This window comes from Tachypleus tridentatus, chromosome 10, assembly GCF_004210375.1.
Source record: "Tachypleus tridentatus isolate NWPU-2018 chromosome 10, ASM421037v1, whole genome shotgun sequence".
Classification (NCBI taxonomy): domain Eukaryota; kingdom Metazoa; phylum Arthropoda; class Merostomata; order Xiphosura; family Limulidae; genus Tachypleus; species Tachypleus tridentatus.
Window position 1 is genome coordinate 176,485,254 of NC_134834.1, and position 21,010 is coordinate 176,506,263.

General features: G+C 32.2%; 1 protein-coding gene across 3 annotated transcripts; it reads right to left on the reverse strand.

The window, feature by feature from the left end:
* Window positions 1-25: 25 nt before the first annotated feature.
* LOC143230990 (uncharacterized) lies at window positions 26-15,786 on the reverse strand. 3 transcript variants are annotated; one of them, XM_076465401.1, is made up of 3 exons: window positions 15,689-15,786; window positions 11,551-11,709; window positions 26-141 (listed from the first exon to the last, which is right to left on the reverse strand). In XM_076465401.1, the coding sequence occupies exons 2-3, from the start codon at window positions 11,678-11,680 to the stop codon at window positions 41-43; spliced, it is 231 nt and encodes a 76-aa protein (XP_076321516.1). In that variant the 5' UTR covers window positions 11,681-11,709; window positions 15,689-15,786; the 3' UTR covers window positions 26-40. The 3 variants fall into 3 exon arrangements, with proteins under 3 accessions (XP_076321516.1, XP_076321518.1, XP_076321517.1); XM_076465403.1 differs by having other exon boundaries at window positions 15,633-15,694; XM_076465402.1 differs by lacking the exon at window positions 15,689-15,786 and adding an exon at window positions 15,259-15,509.
* Between the last annotated feature and the right edge of the window lie 5,224 nt (window positions 15,787-21,010).

Here is a 21,010-nt window from a genome sequence, read left to right on the forward strand (position 1 = left end):
AGTTTACTCTAAGTAGAAACATTTTTTTAAAACTAATAAATCACCTCAATTTTTCTGTTACTTCATCATAGTTCTCTTCTTGTTCAATTTTCACTTTACCAAACTCAGGAACAGAAGGGCTCTCTAGGAAACTAGTTTTTCCTGTTTCATGAGATAAATGCATATGTGTCACAAGACAATTTATACATTAGTGCATCATAATAAAATCATCACAGTATTATGTTACATGATTATATATCTAACATTATTTTTAGTTTTTTATTTCAAAACCAGCTACAACTTAAATTTTAGACTTGCTTTTTTATTTCAGTGTTTAGTAAATGCTTGGTAATAAAGAATACTCATCTTTGTTATAAAAAGAAAAAAACATTCTATCTTGTACAGCATTTTTGTTACATTTCATACTCTATGACCTTTATATTTATTACTAATATAAGTAATAAAAATGAAAGCAAAATGCCACAGAATAAATAAAATATGTTTACCACAAGAGAAAACAACGTCCAGCTGCTCTTTCCTGGACAAACTGGACTGTACTTAGAATTTGGCAAATTCTGAGAGGTGTGATTAATGTACATGTATGAAACTTTGGAAAGCTCAGTCGCATGTTATGAACAACTTCACTCCTAATTTAAAACACCATCAATTTAATACATGTGGATTGTATATTTCCTGCACACTAAAAAAATGTACACATCTATATTCCAATGAAACTAAAATGACATATGCAAACATAAGTGATACAAATAATTATTTGTATCAGTAATCAGGTCATATGTTTAGGTTATTTCAGTAACGAAAAAAACTGAAACTAGAGTTGATGTTTTAAAAAACTTCATCTTCATCACAGTTTTTATATGTTTTAATTTCTTGAACCATACATCATTACATTTGTTTTTGTTTTTATAAAATTTCAAAGCAGGTAAGAATTAATTCTTCAAATGGTTATCCACCAGATGTAATTTATTCAGAATATGGTTGTGCAGCCAAAACTTCAAAACTTGCAAAGTGTGTGTGTGTTTTCTTATAGCAAGGCCACACCGGGCTATCTGCTGAGCCAATCAAAGGAAACTGAACCCCTGATTTTAGCATTGTAAATCCATAGGCATGCCACTATACTAGCAGGGGAAAACTTGCAAACTAGTTCCAGTTTTAGCATTTCTTAAGTATAAGAGTGTATCACTAATAGGTTGTTCGAAAAATAATGGCAGATTTTTTATATTAAAATTTTAGTCATTTATAGAGATAAGAAATGTTTTTTTAGAACTTCACATATACCATTGAAAAATTATAAAACTTTCTTTTATTCTTTTCAAAATTTATATTTCCAATATTCCAGACCCCTACATTTAATGAGGGGGGAAAAAATTGTACATCATTTTTTATGTATGAATTCAAACTTGGTTATATTGCACTGCAAATAACTTTCAACATCAGCCAAGTATGGGCAAAGGAACTACCACTGAACATAAATTACAGCATTAGTTCCAAAAGTTTCATAATAAAGATGTAAGTTTTGAAGATAAGGAGAGCAGAGAATGTCCTTCTGCTGTTGAAAATGACCAACAGAGAACATAAGTTAAAAGAAACCCACTCCAAACTGTTTGAGAAATGGTACAAGAATTTAACATAGGCATTTCTACAATTTTGGATCATCTCAAGCAATTGGAAAAGTGAAAGCTTGATAAGTGGGTTCCACATAGAGTTGCTAAAGATCAGAAAAATTGCTCTACACCAATTTTACATAACAGAAATGACCCATTTCTTGGTCAAACTGTCACCTGCAACAAAAAGTGGACCCTTTACAATAGCAGAAAGCAATCTGCAAAATGGCTCAAAGGTGACTAGCTTACAAAACACTTTCCAAAGCCAAAGTTGCACCAACAGAAGATTGTGGTCACTGTATGGTGGTCTGTGGCTGGTATTATCCACTAGAGCTTGATCAACTAGGGCCAGAATACCAGTGCAGAGGTTCACTGTTGAGAACGAGAAGAAATGTATAGAAAGTTGCATGAAAATATTCCAGCAATAGTCAAATGAAGAGAACCAGTCATACTTCACGATAACACTTGGCCACATGTTGCTCAAATGATGTTCCAGAAGCTCAACAAATTGGGCTGTGAAACATTGCCTCATCCTCCTTACTCCCCAGACCTGTTGCCACCAACAACTACTTTTTCAAGCATTTGGACAACTTTTTACAGGACAAAAGATTTAACAACAGAGCAGAAGCAGATAATGGTTTTAAACATTTTTTAGTTCTAGGACTTCGGAGTTTTATTGTCAGGGCATAAATGTTTTTTTCTTTCATTGAAAAAAAGTGTGTACATTCACTACTTTCCCATTTTTATTAATAAAGTTACTTTTGAACTTTATTTCTTATTAAAGTTAAAATTTAAAATCTGCCATATTTTGAACAATCTAATACATATTTACTGTATGATTTTTGTTTCTTAGGTATTGAAATAATTTTGTGCTACTCAACAAACACTATTTCTGTGAATAATACATTTCTTTACACTACTCAAATAAACAAAACCAAAAGCCATATAATAATTCAACATATGATTAAACAGTGTCATTGAAATTATACTTTGAGTAAAGGAATTTCTGTCTACAGATATAGCAATGCATATACAGGTCATAGTTATCATTACTGGATATATTTTAATGAGTAATCATCATCTGAGTGAAAATATTTTCATATTTTGCACACATGAAAATCTATTCTGTATTTTACTATTTTGTTACTTTTTCTAACAAAGCACATTGCACACTGAACCATTCTGTTGTCCTAACAGCATTTCAAACAAGTTCTGTGGAAAACAGAACATACTACATGTATCATTTTATTTGAACAAGAGAGGAATTCTTGCTCTTAGTAGATTTATAAAGCCACTATCCTCACAGACTTTGTATTAAAAGTTCTTCACAAAATATTTTGCAAATTTTCTGTCACAGCACTTCTAAAGTTATTCCATTATTAACTAATTTCATCATATACTTGAAGATATTTTGACTATAAATTCAACAATATTTGCTTAATCTAGGGATAATATGGCTCAAATTAATTGAAATATATCAGGGAAACTATTCAAATGATAAATGAAAGCATGACACCTCTTAGGCAAGATTTTTAAAGGGAGAATGTTTTAATAATTAACTTAAAACCTTTTGATTCAATTCTTGAATCATACACAGCTTACATACATTTATAGTCCAGAATTGTAGTGATATGACACATACCACTACAATGTTTCTCAGTGAGTATGCAAACAGATAACATGCAATATAAAGCCATTAACTACTGTGATAAAACTCATGGTCAATACATTACTGCATCACTTTAATGTATCAAACAACACAAATACTTTTATTACAATACAGAATATTATTTGTTTTAAAATTGTAGGAATACAATAAAAGGGTATCTTTTTTATAGTAATAGTCATTGTCACTGTGTTATCTTTAGGATTTCTTGTAAAGCAGAGAAGTACAGACTCACACAAAACAAATTTGTTTAATAAAAGTCACTACATTTAACAACACAAACCAAATTAATATTGCAAATCAGGATATATATAGAGCCAACTCTTACAAAACAGCACTGGTCACTCACAGAGAAACTTACACTCTTACTCAATAAACTAAACCTAAGGGTTAATCTGGGTTTTAACCCATCCTTACAAATAATAGTTTTGTTTTTTTCTTGAACAAAGCCACAATAGACTATGTTGTGACCATTACAGGAAATGGAATACCAAATCTTATTATCTATTGGGAGAACCAAATAAAAGAAGTTAGCTCTTTAGCCACTTGAGAACTTCTAATGTTCCCAAAAATTAAACTACACAATAATAGCATACTGACCTTATTACCACAGAAAAAGACAAAAACTTTACCAATTAATTAATCTAACTGAAACCTCTATGTAATCCACAAACAAAGCAGTAGTTCATATGCAAAACTGGAAAATATCGGTGTACAGCTCTTCTGAAATTCGAAGGCAAATTCTAATGTAAATTGTACTTAAAGTTTGATAAAATGTCCTGCAGAACCTGGGAAAAATCTGTTTAAGTCTTTTGAATTTTATGAGAAAATTAGTATAAAAATATTTTGAAATCTATAACAATCTGCTCTCCCAGACCTCAACACTGTATTAAATTTAGCAATAAACCCTAAAGTTTCTGATACAAGAGAACAGTGATTGGTATTTGTTAGATGAGATAGTCAATGAACACTGAAGATCCTGAATGAGTCCACATATAACTACTGCTTGAACTACCAAAAGGAATGATTCAGCACGCTAATTAAAAAGCACATGCTTACTCCTGTATGAGAATCAGATAAGAAGGAACTTAATCTTTATTTGAACCATCCAGCTTGGCTAACAATATACAAATTACAATGACATGATGAACTTTTACCCATCATTTTTGTATATTTTTAACATATTCACACAAAATTAAGGGTTACACTTCAACAGAAATAAAAATATGATGTCAGTCTCCATGAGTACTTTCCAAGTTAAGAAGAATAACAAAATTAGTTAATTCATAGTATTTAGATATTAACGGCCTGAGATCCAGGTTTTACATTGTCTGTTTTGAAAATACAGTTGTTAATTTTGTATTAACTTGAGCAAAAGTTATAACACACTAATACTGAGGTTGTTTGAATTTTTTCTAAGAATAAAAATAGCTCCAATTACAATGTGTACACATTTGTTATCTGAATAAGTAAACAAGGAGTTCCACAAATGCTGCAAGTTATTTATAACTAGACTTTACAAAAATAAATTAGAAAACACATAATTCAAAACAAAAATATCGTTCATACTGAGTTCATACAAAAGATGAAGACACAGATTCAGTTTCTGACTATACTGCTTAACTCTTTCATTACAGGTTGAGTGGAATCCCTCCAGCTCATAACCATGAGAATAATTTTTCTATAATTTTTAATAATATATACACATGTTTAGAAAATTTTGAAGGTTATTAGTAAGCATTACATCATTTGTAATTAATGATTTTCTCATAAAATTTTTCTTTCAGAATGTTGACTGTCCACAACATGTAGTTTTATTTTAATATTAAAAATACTTTTATGCATAAACAAGTTTTCAAATTTCTCACATTGAATCTTTGTAACTTCTAGATAATTATCAAATGTTTTTAAGGAAAAAATAAATTTTATCTGCTGTTTTCACAATCAAATTGGAACTATATATGTTTCATAGATTTGAATGATCTCAAAACTACCATAAAAATTAGGAAGTAAATATAAATTATGCTTTTCTCTTTCTAGAATGAGTACAAATCATAACAGGAAAACACAAATGTTTAATCTAAATAGCTTAAATATTGACTTTCCAGCCATTACTGGTTAAGATAGAAGTTATAATGATGTGGTGCACTTGCATTCACGTTACAGTTCTCAAGAGTATGAAACTGATCTTTAGGCTTCACAAAGTTACCTGTCTTGGTTGTATTTCAGTGGACTTGTGTTTTGTAAAATAGTCACACTTCAATTATTATACACCAGGGGTGGCCAAACTTGCTTGATGTAAGAGTCACATATGATAAACTTCAGATGTTTGAGAGCCGCAAGACATGAACAAATATTACACACCCTTTTATTGTTACATGCACAAAGTTTTACATAAATTTTATATATATATATTAAGAAATACGTGTACATAATAATATTTATTCACGTATGTAGTTTTTAAACTGTTAATGTGTATTAGTTTAAATAATCACAATGTACACATAGATTATTGTTTTAACTATATTGAGTGTATTTAATACGGCGATGAACTACAAAAACATCTCAGAAAAATATGAAAATTTACATTTCATTAACATTAAATGAAACTGCCAAAAATAAAAATAAAAGGGGTAAAAACAGATATTTTTATTGACATGTACTTGTATTACTAAATATCTGGTCAAAACAGGGAGGAAAATATGTAAACCATTAAAATTAGAGATATTTTAATAAGATACCACCTTACAAACTTTTAGTCTTATCATAATACTTTTCTGACACAGACATTGATACAATTATCAGGCTATTTACTGCTAGTAGAGGTCTTGTGAGTTTCCATCTTGTTTGTGAGTCATTGAAATTCTGGCTGATATGTTGTAAAGGCTATACCAATTAGCTCCATCAAGTGTTGATTTGTAAGGATTGCACGATGCTTCGACTTCACAAACTTCATTACAGAGTACAGTGATTTACAGCAGTATGTTGTGCTGAATGTTGAGATTAGTCACACACTGGTTTTCTTCAGTTCAGGATATTTTATTTCTGGAACTTGCTTCCAGAACTCAATTGTAGAATGGGATTTATGGATTATCTTTAGACCCAGGTCCTCTTGTAGTTCTATTAGTTCCATTTCCATAGCAGATTCTGTAACCAGAGGTTCAAGAATTGGACAACCATCATTGATCACATCAACTATGAATAGATTTACAAGAAAGGTAAAGCAGGGCTTCAGCTTCTGTAAGTCCTCAAACCTGTCTGGGAAATTATCAAGCAGTCCTTTTAATTTATCTTTGTATTCTTCCAGTTTGTGGTCTTTTATTTCTATATCAGGGAACGTATTTACTCTCCTTTTGAGATTGGGAAAGTAACTGAAGTTACTTGACAATATATCTCTTTGCAAAAGTTATTTTATCCTGAAAGCTGAAAATTTTCTAAGTTTGGTCAGAAACAATCTTATCCTTCCTCTGGAGTATCAAGTTGAGAATTTGTAGATGTTTCATTGTATCAGTAAGGAACATTCGATCTTGCATCCATTCATCATTTCACAGTTGAGGATAGAATCTTTTCTTTTCTTTGAGAAAAGTGATAATAGGCTCCAACAGATCTGCAAACCTATTTAAGACACTGCTGGTTGACAGCCACCTCACAGTGCAGTAGAAAGAGACATCACTGGGTTTATCTTCAAGCTCCAGTTCTTCAATAAACTTTTTGAACTATCAATAGGTCTTCACATTTAAGCATATGAAATTGACAATTTCAAGAACAAATTTCATAACATCTTCATACTTGAAGTATCTGGCTGCCAGGTGTTCCTGATGAATAATGCAGTGAAGAGGGAGAAACTCTATAAAGCTGGGATAACTTTTCATAAGTGCAGTTAATCCTAAATTTTACCCTACCATTGCAGGTGCTCCATCTGTTGCAATACTGACAAGTTTATCCAGTAGATTATCAGCATTTGTTAAGGCTCTGTCAAGCACATTTTTAATGTCAATACCACGAGTTGTTTCTTTTAGTGCCACTAAGTCCAAAATTTCTTCTTTCACAGTTACATCAGAGGAAACATAACAAACAAATGTCACTAATTGTGGATTATCTTGTATGTCTGTAGATTCATCAAGGGCTAAGCTGAATACAAGGAAATTCTTTGAATGATTTTGCATTTTGCCTGCAACATCAGCACTGAGCCTGGAGATACATTTCTCTGTATTTTGGCATAAAGCTGGTGTTTGTGCTATTAGTTGCTCCAGCACAATTCCTCTGTAATCCTTGCTTGTATGATTACCGAGTCTCCAGCACAATTCCTCTGTAGTCCTTGCTTGTATGATTACTGAGTCTCCAGCACAATTCCTCTGTAGTCCTTGCTTGTATGATTACTGAGTCTCCAGCACAATTCCTCTGTAGTCCTTGCTTGTATGATTACTGAGTCTCCAGCACAATTCCTCTGTAGTCCTTGCTTGTATGATTACTGAGTCTCCAGCACAATTCCTTTGTAGTCCTTGCTTGTATGATTACTGAGTCTCCAGCACAATTCCTCTGTAATCCTTGCTTGTATGATTACTGAGTCTCCAGCACAATTCCTCTGTAATCCTTGCTTGTATGATTACTGAGTCTCCAGCACAATTCCTCTGTAGTCCTTGCTTGTATGATTACTGAGTCTCCAGCACAATTCCTTTGTAATCCTTGCTTGTATGATTACTGAGTCTCCAGCACAATTCCTCTGTAGTCCTTGCTTGTATGATTACTGAGTCTCCAGCACAATTCCTCTGTAGTCCTTGCTTGTATGATTACTGAGTCTCCAGCACAATTCCTCTGTAGTCCTTGCTTGTATGATTACTGAGTCTCCAGCACAATTCCTCTGTAATCCTTGCTTGTATGATTACTGAGTCTCCAGCACAATTCCTCTGTAATCCTTGCTTGTATGATTACTGAGTCTCCTGTACAGTTCCTCTGTAATTCTTGCTTGTATGATTACTGAGTCTCCTGTACAATTCCTCTGTAATCCTTGCTTGTATGATTACTGAGTCTCTAGCACAATTCCTCTGTAATCCTTGCTTGTATGATTACTGAGTCTCCAGCACAATTCCTCTGTAATGCTTGCTTGTATATTCCTCTGTAATCCTGGCTGATCCAAAATTTCTTTAATCCCTGACTCAAAGTTAGCATTAAAATTAGAATTTAAATTGTTAAATACATTTACTCACCATGAACATTAAACTTACTTTTTAATCCAGTGGACTCTCAGTTTATACCAAGTAAATAATTATAAAGTTTGGAAATTTTTTATTTACCTTTAATACTTATTGTGATACAAAAAGGAGCTCAGCCAACATATTTACACAGGCTGGACATTATAGGTCAAAGAGCCGTGGTTTGGTCACACCTGTTTTTCACTATATGTGCATATAAATTATTACTGTTTACAAACAAGCTTTTAAAATTATTTTTCTTGAATCATATAACTGTAAATAACGAAGTAAAGCAAACAAGTATCTCTTCTAGTTGTAACCTTTCTACTCAGCTGCTGCTTGTCATAGGCTGCTAAGCCTTAAACATTTTGCATGTGGAGGATATCAAACAAACAAACGTTTTTTTAGCTTTTTATAGACATTTGAAATAACCAAAAAACCACAAAGAACTATACTGATACTAAAGAATTCTACTATAATTTATCAAATTTAGTAACTAAGCTTATTTGTGCCTAAAAAAAAACATAAAATTTTGAACAGGCTAAAAGACTCAACTTACCAGCGTGTTGTTTTGTTTTGAAAGAATGAGATGAAGCAATTATATTTGGAGGTGGCTGAGAAAATCACTGAGGGGTCATTGAGTTTTTGATTGGTTATTCACAAGTCATATATAGAAGAAAGTGTATAACAAGAACCATTTCCAAAAATGGAAAGAGGCAAGTGGGGCCAGTGTTTAATTCAGTACAAGAACAATAACTCAGGAAACAGAAAATATAGGATGTTCATATTTCATGTTCTAGTTTATCAATATTGGTAATTTGAGTTCCTAATTCATACAAAACCAATGTCTAATCTGAATCAGTGCTGCATTCAACATACCACCCAACACACAAAAATAAATGTTTAAGTGTTTTTTCTATATATTTACTTTTAAATTAAGAAACTAAATAATGTATAATATGAAAATTTGAATTATAATCTACTGTTTGATACCAAACTTATTGACATCAATTCATAAAATAGTAGTTCAATAAAATTTTGAATGTGATGATGTGGTCTTTGACCTGTGATCTGTCTGGAAAGGGTTAAGAGCTTGATCTGCTGACCATAAACAAACAAATTCCCACAGAAGAAGAAAGGTTATAGCCCTAGGACAGGGTTAGAAGTTGCCAAAGGACCATACAGAGTGCAGTTCAGTTTCAACAACTGTTTTATCCCTGTGAATGCTCTCTGAACTTAATTGAAAACAGGTAGACTCAGTTCTAAATAACAGAGAAAATACAACAGAGAAGCCCTGTGAAACCCAAGAGGTTCCTGCACTGAGTCCAGGGAGAGACATAGTATAAGAAAGAAGCTGTCACACAAAACTGAAGGATGGTTCCAGAAACATTTAATCACAAAAAGTTTTTTTGGGGGAGGGGTCACCAGGAAGGGCCACAGGACAAGGAAATCAAAAGGTCTGCATAAAGGAAAGGTGTCAAATAGAGTTACCCAAGAGAGTGCAGAAGGAATCTAACTCCTGAAAACAAGGTATTCTGGAATCAAAGATATTGAATCAGACAATAGTTAAGAAAAAGAAATGGGCAGTAAGAATTGGAGGGTGAAGGAGAGTAAATACCAGAAGAGAAAATCCTCAAGTTGCACTGTCATGTAAATTTGGACTATTTAAGTATTAATCACAAATTGATATTACCATAACAACAGTTATCATTACTTAATAATACCTTAATTAATTGATAGATACAACTTCAATAACTAGCTATTGATTCAAATAATAGGTAAGTATACAATAATGCCTCCTGGTTGGGGGTTGTGCAGTAAGCTAACAATCTGCTCACTTAAAAAACCAGCCTGTTAATGAATCCGCAAGTGATTGCGGCCCTATGTTCCTTCATGGAATCGAGAGGCATAATAATAAAATAATAATAATACAATAATGTCTCAAGTAATTTACAACAAAGTTGAAACTATACAAGTTTGTATACATATCTGCACACTTTAAAGTATTTAAACTATACCCTTTAATGCTGTATGTGTAGTACATTCACAAAATCCTATAGATTTTTAGTGGTATCTCAGCAAATACAAAAGATAGGATATTCTTATTTTATATTCACTCTTGTTAATATTAATAATTTGAGTTGCAAATCCATACATAACAACAGATTTTGTATTTTGACATCACAAATATAATTTGTATCAGTGTTGTATTCAATATACATATCAATATAAAAAGGTTTTAAGTTTCTTTTTCAATATTAACTTTTAAACTAACAAGTTGAATAATGTATAATGTTAACAATTGAACTATAATCATCAGTTTGATACCAAACTTACCGACATATGTTCATGAAATAGTAGTTCAATAAAATTTTGAATGAAATTCAAAAAACACAATGACATGGATTTTGACCTTTGACCTACAGCAACAGGATTAAATCCACAGAAGTGGACAATACCAAGTTTAAATGGCAGCTAGTTTTTAACATTTCACACATGATCTTCAGTCACTCATACATACATTGGACTGAAGAATACATGTGAAATTGTGAAAAGTTTCTATTTAAATTTGATATTGTTCCATTAGAATGGATTTAAACTTTAGTTACTGTTGGATTACAGCATTTTAAACCACTAACTAGACCTACCAATTGTTTCACTCATAGAGTTGTCTTTAATCCTACATTTTTGAATAAATGTATTTCGAGTTTTACGTTTCAAACATATTATTAACTGTGCCAACAGCAAAGTTAGGAAGTGTTGAAATTTCCAATTGCCACATATGCATAGTGTTAATGACAGAAAAAGCCACTGAAACTACTTTACAACTGGAGTAAACATAACCTTTAAAATAAATGTATGTTCACCACTGTTGTTAACTGAGATTAAATTAGTCATATGGTTCAGTAATGATATTACTGTTAAACTTTATGCATGAGGAGAGTTAATGTTTTTATTCTACATAGAATAAATTTCTGATCAGTTTTGAAGAATACACAGAACGTTGTCATACTAAGAACCAGCATACACAATTAATGGTGAAAATAAGCAGTTAGAACACAAGATATTTTAGTGTTGTTTGACTCACTATTAGGTGATGTTATAGCATCTTCATGGTTTTCCATCAGTTTGATATCCAACACAGCATTCTGTTCTTCATCATAAACAGGTTCCACTTTTATTTCCAGTACTTCCATTCTTACATCAGAGAAGCTCATATCATGCTCAACAGAAGTCTACACTTCAACTGAAAAACAAACAAGAAATTACAACTTTAATTTTCTCAAAGGGCATCAAAGTCTTCCAAGTAAAAGTTCAGCATTTTCTTTACCTTGATGTTTTTCATCATCAGAAATACCAAAATAAATGTTACTTTAATTACAACTTTATCTTCAAATACCTTGCATACATATCAACAGCAAAAACTCTCACATCTCTAAGAGGTGTACCTCTTATCTAAATTGATTTTCAAGTACCTTGTAAAGATAAAAGTACATAATGAATTTTTCTTTGCCTGATTTAATTTTTATTTCTGATTAATTTAAAACAAAAAGAAAAAACTTCAACTGACATTATTTTGAAGATTCAATATGTTCTATCACGTAATACTGTAATCCAGGATCTAAGTTCCCTTTTACCTTGCAGTTAAAAATATTTCATTTCAGGTGTAAATTATTAGGATCTATAAATTGTCCATTTTTTGAATTTTTATTTACTTATACACATTGCGTTCAGCTTATCTCACTCAAAACTAATCAGAAAATTACTTTTAATTTTACCTATAGCTCACACACGAAGAAATACTGTGGTTTATTTTACAACATACAAGAGTCAACCAAATCCATTTTTGTTTATATCAAATAACACATTTAGCACGTTTGTTACCTACCAACCAAATGTTCAGTCTCACATGCTTTAATCAACATACTTCAAACTTAAGTTACTAAAAAATGATGCTCACATAATAATGCAGAAGCAAAGTTTAATAAATGATCTTAAACTGAATAAACGACCTGGCATGGCCGAACGCGTAAGGCGTGCGACTCGTAATCCAAGGGTCGCGGGTTTGTGTCCGCGTCACACTAAACATGCTCACCCTCCCAGCCGTGGGGGCATTATAATGTGACGGTCAATCCCACTATTCATTGGTAAAAGAGTAGCCCAAGAGTTGGCGGTGGGTGGTGATGACTAGCTGCCTTCCCTCTAGTCTTACACTGCTAAATTAGGGACGGCTAGCACAGATAGCCCTCGAGTAGCTTTGTGCGAAATTCCAAAACAAACAAACAAACATAAACTGAATAAATCTGCAAAAAATGAGCCTAAGTAGGACTTGATATACATGGGAAAAAGGGAATGATGTTAGAAGATTCAAGTTCATTTCTATAAATATATTTTGTGGTAGTTCCAATACAGGTGAAAACTTCCATATAAAATATTGATTTTGGCCATTACTTGTAGACAAAATTACACTCTTATAGGCTCCTTGTTCTTTCACTTTGTGAAATATTCACAAAGCATACCACTGTTTTAATAAAATAGTTTAAAACAAAATTACACATGGAAAGACTTCTTACTGTTATACAGTGACTAACAGAACATTAACACGTTAAAAACAGTTTTCTTAGGTGGCTTGTCAACATCAGTAACTATTTCCAGGATTGTTTACTGAATTGGTGGTGTACAAACAATAACATCATACTAGTACTAAAATAGTACATTTTCATAACATCAGCAAAACTATCTTAAGATAAATATTCTGGAACAAGTTAAGCCTACAGCTAGATAATTTTCTTCTTAACTTAAATGTTAGACTATCATAGTGTTAAATATGTTAAACTATACATACGTACACAAAGAGAAATTAATTTAACACTTTTGAAACCATGCAATTAATTTTTTAAGTGAATTCACTTTCTAAGTTGCATTTCAAACCTATCCCAATGACAGACACCAGCTAGTAAATAATGAAAAACAAATCAGTCAGCTCTCTTCACCATGGGTATCAGAACCTGATTTTATATACAGTGTTATAAGTTTTCTTTTGATTTCTATAACCGTTTCATGACAATCACTTAGATTAATGTAATCAATTAATAAGGCTGACAAATAATCAATTAGAAAATCCCACTCAATTCCCAGCTCTATTAAAATGTCTTAATTAAGATTTTCTAAATTTTCTAAAAATAAATTTATATCCAACATCCAGACTGGTTTCATGTCCCTAATAATCAAAGGTATCTAAAAAAAATTCCATGTTCTAGTCTTCATAGGGCATATAATAATAAATTGTGCAAGTAATTTTAGAAATTAATCTAAAAAGCAAGATACTTTCTCACAATATTTAAGTCCTACAGGCTTTAGCTTTACTGATTATTTAAACCTTTTATCATAACCGATAGCAACTAAATTAAATAATAGAAGTAATATAAATAATGTGACTTCAAAATGAAACAAGAATATAAACGAGACTCAAAAAGTTATAATTGCGACTTATGAAATGACAATTTATATTTTGTACCACACAAATTTTACATTTATTACATGGTATTTCAAAGATTTTACTTAAAGGGATGCACAATAAAAAACAAATTAACTATTGTATTTTGTTTTATTCAAACAGTTATTAGGTAAAAGTGCAGTAAAACTTTAAATGTTGAACTAATTCTCTGTAAAAGTTACTAAAAATTTTCAACTATGGAGTATTTGCTTGAAGAGTTCCTGAAATTTTTCAGTAAGTGAAAGACCTATTTATAATGTTTTTTTTTAACATTTGTATTAATCAATGATCATTATTTTGTATGACATATAAATTAATGTTTTAAGCATCACATACAGAAAATCAAAAGCCAAAATTTAAAAATAAATTTAAAGAAAATAAAGTTTTCTTTATTGAAATCAGCCCATTTACACCTATCATCACAATTGCCCTACAGACAAGTTAACATGAACTAGTTGAAATAATGCATGGGTCCTGTGAGATAAACATTCAGAAAAGTCAACTTTCCCTTCATAATCTACTAGACTAGTGAAATTTTTCCAGTATTTTTTAATTTTATTTCTAATTATGTAATAAACATCAGAACAGATTTTAAAATAACACACTAAACCAACTGTGATTAAAGACATTAATGTGCATAATTCAGGATTTCTTTATTACTACATGACTGCTGTTAATTGAGAGAAAGAGTCATGCTAAAAAAAGCATAAAACTAACCCTATAAATATTTTAAGATACTTAAATTTCCAGTTTACTATTCACAAAGTACTTTTTGTCAATTCCCTGCAGCACAATACCAGTATGTTTTTTGTGCTATAAATTACCTTTTAAAACAAATTGCCATTACCACATGCCAATTCAGTTTTAAATATACTCTAAGTGATGTTTTAATATGGTATAAATTTTGTTGTGCATGTCTAACTTGGTTCCAAAAACATCTTTTTAAAGTTTTCATAACAGAGCCCATCACTTGGCAACAGCAATGTCTAGGCATAGAATATTTAGAGCTTCACAAAATTAACCAAAACTTAAAAGTAAACTATCTCTATCTATTTTTATTTATTTTTAATCAACTTCTTTCAACAGTCACATATCCTTTACATATTTCAATAAATATCCACGTATCTGAAACAAAATATTTACTTTTAACTTGAAACTTATAGTAAACCTTTAGGCTTATGTAGCCAAATTTTCACTAAAACTGTGTCTTACCACACTTCATGACACTATGAATTCATATTTAATACGTTACAATAACATTAGTATTACCACTACATTTATCATACATTTGTAACTTACATGTCTAATATAACTTCTACGACGAACACAAACGGGGGAAAACACGTTGGTACAATAAAATCAAATTACAATAATTCTTCCATTATTACCCAAAACTTATAAACTATATGATAATAATGACTAGATAAGCTTTGAATTTTCAATTTCGAATCAACTAATAAAACAATTGAAAAGTTTTGGTCTGATCCCAAGTAATACATTTAACCCGTAACTACTGCTCTGATCAGGGTCACAAAAAATATATGTAATTAGATATACTACTAATTAATACATCAGTATATGTTATTTCCATTGTTAGCTTTATAAAATTAACAACAGTTATTTTTTACAACGAAAAATGCTATGTAAGTATATAAAGAATTTAATTAACACACCCCCATGATCACTTATCTATAGACAAAACATTTACTATCAAATACTCGCTACTAACCACAACAATATCCGTAGTCTACGTACATAACAATTACCAAATGACGTCACTTGCAGCTACTAGCAAATGTCATTATTAAATAATAAAAAATAATAAATAAAATATTCAAATTATTAGAAAATTTTAATACATTTTACCTATTATAAAATATTTATATAATTTAACAACCAATCAAAACTATCTGTTATTAGTTTGTTGTTAAGCGCAAAACCTCCAGAAATGTTCGCCCTTTCAGCCGTGGAGGCGTTATAAAATAACAATCAATCCCACTATTCGTTGGTAAAAGAGTAGCCCAAGAGTTGGCGGTGGGTGGTGATGACTAGCTGCCTTCCCTATAGTCTTACACTACTAAATTAGGGACGGCTGGCGCAGATAACCCTTGAGTAACTTTGCGCGAAATTCAAAATAAATAAGTGCAAAACTACACAATGGATCATCCGAGGTCTGTTAATCGTAGGTATCAATATCTCGTTTTAAGCCTCCAGGCTTACTGCTCAACCACTGCAAAGCTAAATTTAAAACACGTGCAATGCCCTGGGAAAAAAACAAAACTATTTGCCAGTCTTCTGACTTATGACGCAACTCTCATTAATAATGCTGCTATGTTATTCATATTGTTATTGTTGTAAACATTAAGACTGGGTGATAAAGAAAATATTATTATAAATGCACTACGTCTCTAAGACTTACAGTATTATGTCATTTAAGCCTCAGGTATTTTCATGAAATCGAACAATTTTAAAAATGCAGACACTAGTGGGTATTTTGAAACATAAAAAATTAATAGACCATCTGACGCCTGTTAATCGCAGGTATTGAAACCTTGTTTTTATCGTTATAAGCCTTCAGGTTTACTACTAAACCACTGGGAAGGTAAATTTAAAAGAATTGCACAGTCCGGCAAAAATCTGTTTGTCAATATTCTAACTTACGATGCAACCCTCAATAACAATATTGCTAGGTTATTTATATTGTTAATGTTGCAAACGTCGAGACGGGGTATTGAAGAAAACATTGTTATAGAGGTACGACGTTTTTATAACTTACATGGCGATGCCATCTAACTCTTGAGTATTTTCACGAAATCGAACAATTTTTTTAGTACGGACGGTAGTGAGTATTTTGAAACATAAAATATTAAGTGTGGTAACCTTTTATGAAGAAATTTCATTTCTGGAAAGCTCGCTTTGAATACAATTTTCTATATAAGAACATTAAATGTGTGTGTGTTTTTTCTTATAGCAATGCCACATCAGGCTATCTGCTCAACCCCCCGAGGGGAATCGAACCCCTGATTTTAGCGTTGTAAATCCGGAGACATACCACTGTATGTTTTAAATGTTGAAAAAAGTGTAGTTTAATACAGCAATAATGTCTCATTTCAGGTGGATTAAATCACTTTAAACAACAGAATTTAAAGAATTAGAATTTTATTTAAAACATATTTGTCCTCAAACCGTAAATCAACGCATTTTTTCTTAAAAAATAGGATAACCAAAAGAAAATAATAGCTTGAGAACTAAACAGAAAAAATTAATATTAATAAAGAAAATACTGTTTATTTTGAATTCAGCACAAAGCTATATAATGGGCTATTTGTGTTCTGCCCACCACGAAAAACCCGGTTTCTAGTGGTGGAAGTCCGTAGACATATCATTGTGCCATTGGGGAAAATTTGTTTGTTTTTGAATTTCGCACAAAGCTACTCGAGGGTTATCTGTGCTAGCCGTCCCTAATTTAGCAGTGTAAGACTAGAGGGAAGGCAGCTAGTCATCACCACCCACCGCCAACTCTTGGGCTACTCTTTTACCAACGAATAGTGGGATTGACCGTCACATTATAACGCCCCCACGGCTAAACGGGCGAGCATGTTTGGCGCGAGGGAGATGCGAACCCGCGACCCTCAGATTACGAGTCGCACGCCTTAACACGCTTGGCCATGCCGGGCCTTTACAGTGGGGGGAAAGAAAATATTGAAAACCCTTGATAGTGTTTACCTTCGCAGCAACAGTAAAGCGAAATCGAAGACTGACAAAAATTTTCTTACAATTCTTAAGGCTTATAAATGAGAATTTACATAAAAAATGTAATACTGCTGTCTTTTTTATTTTTGTATAACATCTTTGCCGGATGAACTGATCTTCAACAAAACTGGTATTAGGGTTTATTACATCCATGCAAGTGTGCCTTCAAAATTTCAGTTCTACATTTTGCAGATTTTATGGACGTCTTTCACAACTACGTATAGGGGAAACAACTTTTCATGTCCTAAGATAATCTTTCATTCATCATGAACTTACATAACTTCCGTCCTTGGGTCGGATACTCCAGCTATGTAAATAAAATTTTATTTTTGAAAATCCCATATCTAACGCACAGTTTCTCGTGGAGAAAACGTAACCTATTGTACAGACTTTGTTATCATTATACAAATACTGGAAATTTCTGGTAAATCAAAGTAATCTGTAACCATAAAGACAAGAGGTTCATGGATCTTTTATGCAGGTGTGTTCATTAACGGGTTCGATAATTAAGTCACAAAGAATGAGACAAAACTAGCAAGAACGATATAAAACCCTCCTAAAAGTTATGGACAAATTCTAAGGTAAGTCTGTTTAGCATTTTGTAGAATCTATAGTAATCTCAGTTGACACCTCTTGAAATTTTACTTTTACAGGCCCCAACGTTGTTCTAAATACGGAAATAAACTCTAGTTCCTGACACACACACAAACACAAAGAATGATTGGTGACTGTTAAGGCGCAGTGAAGATCACGAACGAGTTCACATGATTTGCTGGAAAGAATAACCTAGCATAATAATTAAATGGCATGTTGTTATTCCTGCAAGAGAATCAAACAAAACATAATTTCCACTTGATACAATTAGACTCTGGAGAAAATTTAAAGTTAGAAACTTGCTTGAAAAATGCTATTTTTCAATTTGGAAAAATACAGAAGAAGAAAAAATCTGCGAACTAAAAGGAATGGAAAATAGCATGGTACTGGACATTTATTGTAATTTATACTCTCCATTCTGTGCCTTTAATTCTCTAACTAGTTATTCTAAACTGTTGGAATTAGTGTTTTGACACTACTCAGTCTGCTAATTCATAGCATTGAGATAGTGTCTTTCGATGTTTATCAGTAATTTTAATGGTGTTCCATCATCAGATGCAAAGCATCCTTTAAGGACTTGCATCTACTTTTTCTTCAGCCTGATTCTCGTATCATCCCCTGTTATAATATATAAATTAGTCATGTGCCAATAAATTCATCATTTCATGAAGAATATCCTGATAAGGTAATTGGGAAAGCTTTTCCAAATCCTTTTCAAATTAAGCTAAGATCTCATCTTTTCTCCAGTATGGTGCTCCAAACCTGCTTAATAAATATAAGTTAAGTTACTAATGCTTGGTAAGAGTTATGGCATTAAGCTGGAATGTTACTTAATAGAGTCAAAGTGATTCTTTGAAATGGGTGGTAAGATGGGTGCTTGTCGTTCACTATACCACCCATTCACTGTGAAAATTATTTTTCAACAGAGCTTGGTATAGCTCTCACGGTGCATTCTTGTCAAAGTCAGTTGGTCTTTTGATTTGCCAAGATTGAACTAACTAAGTAAATTAACAACTGGATTTGGTAGTGTTGTAGCTGGAGTATTTCAGGAAGATACTTACATGGTACATGGAACAGGAATAGATGTGATAGGTGTAGACCAAATAAGTTTTCCTATTCCATATTTTGTAGCAGATGATGTTCCAAGCTAGCCCTTCTAAGCCAATGCAAAAAAAAGCTGGTAATCTTTCCATATAATAATTTATTTTCTCTATGTTTTTTCTGTCAATTATATTGTTTTTCTACATCACTGCTGCCCTCTTTTGCTTATTAAATTCAGGCTTACAACATTTTAATTCGTCTTCAGTTTTATTTTAATATCCGTACATCTCCAATAACTTCATTGATTTGGCTTTTTCTACGTTTATTTTTTATTTTTTAATTCTTAAAACATTATGTCTTTATCTCTTTCTTCAACATTTTTTTACTCCTCCGGATCTATAAATTTTATTAAACTTCTTTTGATCTTTTTCATATTTTTTTGTAAATTTCATGATTTTCTTTTCTACCTCTCCCTTTTAATCTACATGGTCAGGTGGTTAAGGCACTCGACTCGTAATCCGAAGGTGGTGGGTTCAAATCCCCGTCACACCAAACATGCTCGCCCCTTGAGCCGTGGGGACGTTATAATGTGACGGTCAATCCCACTATTCTTTGGTAAAATAGTAATCCGAGAGTTAACTGTGGGTGGTGATGATTAGCTGCCTTCCCTCTAGTCTTACATTGCTAAATTAAGGACGGCTAACGCAAATATCCTTCCTGTAGCTTTGCGCGAAATTCAAAAACAAACAAACCTTTTAATTTTCTGTATTTTTTCTTGGCTATGTTTTCTCTTTCTCTCTTTTGCTCTTCCTACTTTTTTTTAAAAAAATTATATCCCTGTCTTTTTGTTTTTTAAATGTTTTGGCTCTTTTTTTAATTTATCTTTCCATTGTTTTATCATGTCTAGCAAGTTACCTTTTCCAATTTACACCTTTGTTTTCATCAAAATAATCGCACTCCTGACAACAAATTTTATAGCATACTTCGTTCATTGGCAGCAGATTTAAAATTACGTTTTGAAAATAATTGAATTTTCATAACACATGATGATGATAAATTGTTTATTTCCTCCTTTAACGTTTCTACAAATTTATCGCTCTCTCACTAAACTGCTATTTCAAATAACATTTAATAATGTAAAGAAACTGCCTTGCTTCTACGGGGCCCGGCATGGCCAGATGGTTAAGGCATTCGATTCGTAAACCGAGGGTCGCAGGTTCGAATCCCAGTCGCACCAAATATGCTAGCCCTTTCAGCCATGGGTGCGTTATAATGTGACGATTAATCCCACAATTCGTTGGTAAAAGAGTAGCCCAAGAGTTGGCCGTGGCTGGTGATGACTAGTTACCTTCCCTTTAGTCTTACACTGCTAAATTAGGGATGGCTAGCGCATATAGCCCTCGAGTAGCTTTGCGCGAAATTAAAAAACAAACTTACTCTACGGTAGCTAACACTTTACTGGTTCACTCTCTATCTTGGAATAATCTGCAAACTTCATAACCATCTCGCATTTATAACCTACGTTTGAATTCGCAAGTTCTAAAATTTGATAGTAATGATGAGACGGAGAAAAGAAACTTACAAAAATCTTAAATAAAATAATTAAAGTAATGACCAAAAAGGAATGTAATTTAATCAATAATGCAGTGGAATATTGTGCACT

Bases quoted from the DNA above. Each gene is read 5' to 3' on its own strand.
- LOC143230990 (XM_076465401.1), bottom strand. From the start codon at position 11,680: ATGAGCTTCTCTGATGTAAGAATGGAAGTACTGGAAATAAAAGTGGAA. The intron at 142-11,550 runs GTGAGTCAAACA...CTCATGAAACAG, and splicing joins TGCTATAACATCACCTAATA to GAAAAACTAGTTTCCTAGAG.